The sequence below is a fragment of the Aptenodytes forsteri genome, unplaced genomic scaffold (genome assembly GCF_000699145.1).
Source record: "Aptenodytes forsteri isolate BGI_AS27 unplaced genomic scaffold, ASM69914v1 Scaffold55, whole genome shotgun sequence".
In the NCBI taxonomy this organism is placed as follows: Eukaryota; Metazoa; Chordata; class Aves; order Sphenisciformes; family Spheniscidae; genus Aptenodytes; species Aptenodytes forsteri.
This window is the reverse complement of record NW_008796063.1, coordinates 9,686,735-9,688,247: the sequence shown is the minus strand read 5'-3', so window position 1 is coordinate 9,688,247 and position 1,513 is coordinate 9,686,735. Positions and strand designations below refer to the sequence as shown.

At 68.3% G+C, this 1,513-nt stretch overlaps 1 protein-coding gene across 1 annotated transcript in view; it reads right to left on the bottom strand.

The window, feature by feature from the left end:
• MYO15A (myosin XVA) overlaps positions 1–1,513 on the bottom strand; it is a 71,121-nt gene that overhangs the window by 22,384 nt on the left and 47,224 nt on the right. Inside the window, 6 exon segments of the mRNA XM_019473952.1 lie at positions 145–275; positions 493–575; positions 678–751; positions 979–1,051; positions 1,207–1,273; positions 1,352–1,513. The exon segment at positions 1,352–1,513 is cut by the window's right edge and continues 12 nt beyond it. Coding sequence (XP_019329497.1) covers positions 145–275; positions 493–575; positions 678–751; positions 979–1,051; positions 1,207–1,273; positions 1,352–1,513 — 590 coding nt within the window.

The window sequence follows — 1,513 nt, the reverse complement described above, 5'->3', positions numbered from 1 at the left end:
GCTGGCGGGGATGGGGACCGGGGTGAAGGACAGGGCTGAGCCATGATGCTGGCCCTGCTAAAGCACCTCCAGAGCCCCGTGACACCCCCCCGGGCGTCCTTCCCCACTGTGCACCCAGCACCCTGGGGCGTGCACAGCCCCTACCCTGGAAAGGCAGCTCCGGGTGCCTGCTAGCGTCCTTCAGGAAGGCCAGGAGGAAGGGCCTGAGCACCTCGGAGCACTTGTAGTAGGCGGCGAGGATGTAGAGCAGCCTCCAGCCCTTCTGGCAGCTGTCCCTGCCGGGAAGAGCCGGGGCTGAGCCCCTGGGGAGAGTGAGGGTGCCCGCGGCGGCTGCAATGGCACCCGCTGCCCCGGGGAGCAGTGCAGCCTGCTGCGAGGGTGGGGTCCCCGGGTCTCCCCCGACATTGGGGCGGCTCAGCCCGGCCGGGGACACAAGAGTCCCCAGTGCCAGCCTCTGCTGTCCTAGCCGGGGTGGATGGCACAGGGACTCACGGCTTGGAGCTGGTGTTGTTGGTGACCTGCTTGATGATCTGGCAGTACACCTCGTCCCGCAGGACCTCGTGCTCTGCGCACAGCTGGGGGACAGGCACGGCTCGCTCTGCAGCTGGGGATGTCCCCAGCTGCCACCCTCCTGCCCAGGCCACCCCCAGGACTCACCGCCCCAGTGGGGGATTTACCTTGAGGATGGTGCAGATGGTGTCCAGCTCCGTCTGTCCCCTCAGAGGGTGGTCACCCATGAACTTCATCACGGCTGGGGATGACAAAGCCACATGGTGACACAGCTCACCCCATCCCTTCTCCGGGGACATGCTCCCCTGGGTGTGGGCAACATCCCGGGCAGTGGGACCAGAGGAGCTAAACCCCCCGCCCCGGGCCACCCCATCTGCCCACCCCGGTCCTTCCCCCACCATCCTCCAAGGATGGGGGTGGGGATGGCCGTGGGGCAGGGGGACGGGGTGCTTGTGCCCCCCCGCCTACCTTGGAAAGCCTCGGTGGCCAGTCTGCTGATGCCACCATCCACGAATTCGATGAGCGACTCCTGGATGGGGGTCTGGAGGGGGAGAGGGTTAGCTCCCGGGAGTAGCCAGAGGGACGGGATGGGGGCTGGGGTGGCATTCAGGGAGCTCTCGAGCACGCCAGCACCTCGGGGGGATCCGTGGATGACGGCAGGGCAGGGGCACCCCAAGGCACCCCGCTTCCCCATACCTTGGTGAACGTCAGCATCTCCAGCACATTGGGCACGTCCCTTTTGACCTTCATCCCGCAGGAGTCCCTGGGAGAGGGACGAGGGAGCAGGTGGGCATGAGTGTCCCCACCACGGGGTGTCCCTGTCCCGCCGCCGGGCACTCACGTGGTCCCGTGCCGTGCCGCACGGTAATACCGCCGGGCGAAGGCCAGCATGGGGCAGGTCCCTGCGCCAGCCCCGAGCTGCTCGCCGCCGTCTCCCTCCGGACCCTCCGCAAAGGCAGTGTTGGCAGGGGACGCCTGCGGAGCGAGGCGGGCGGGCACGCGC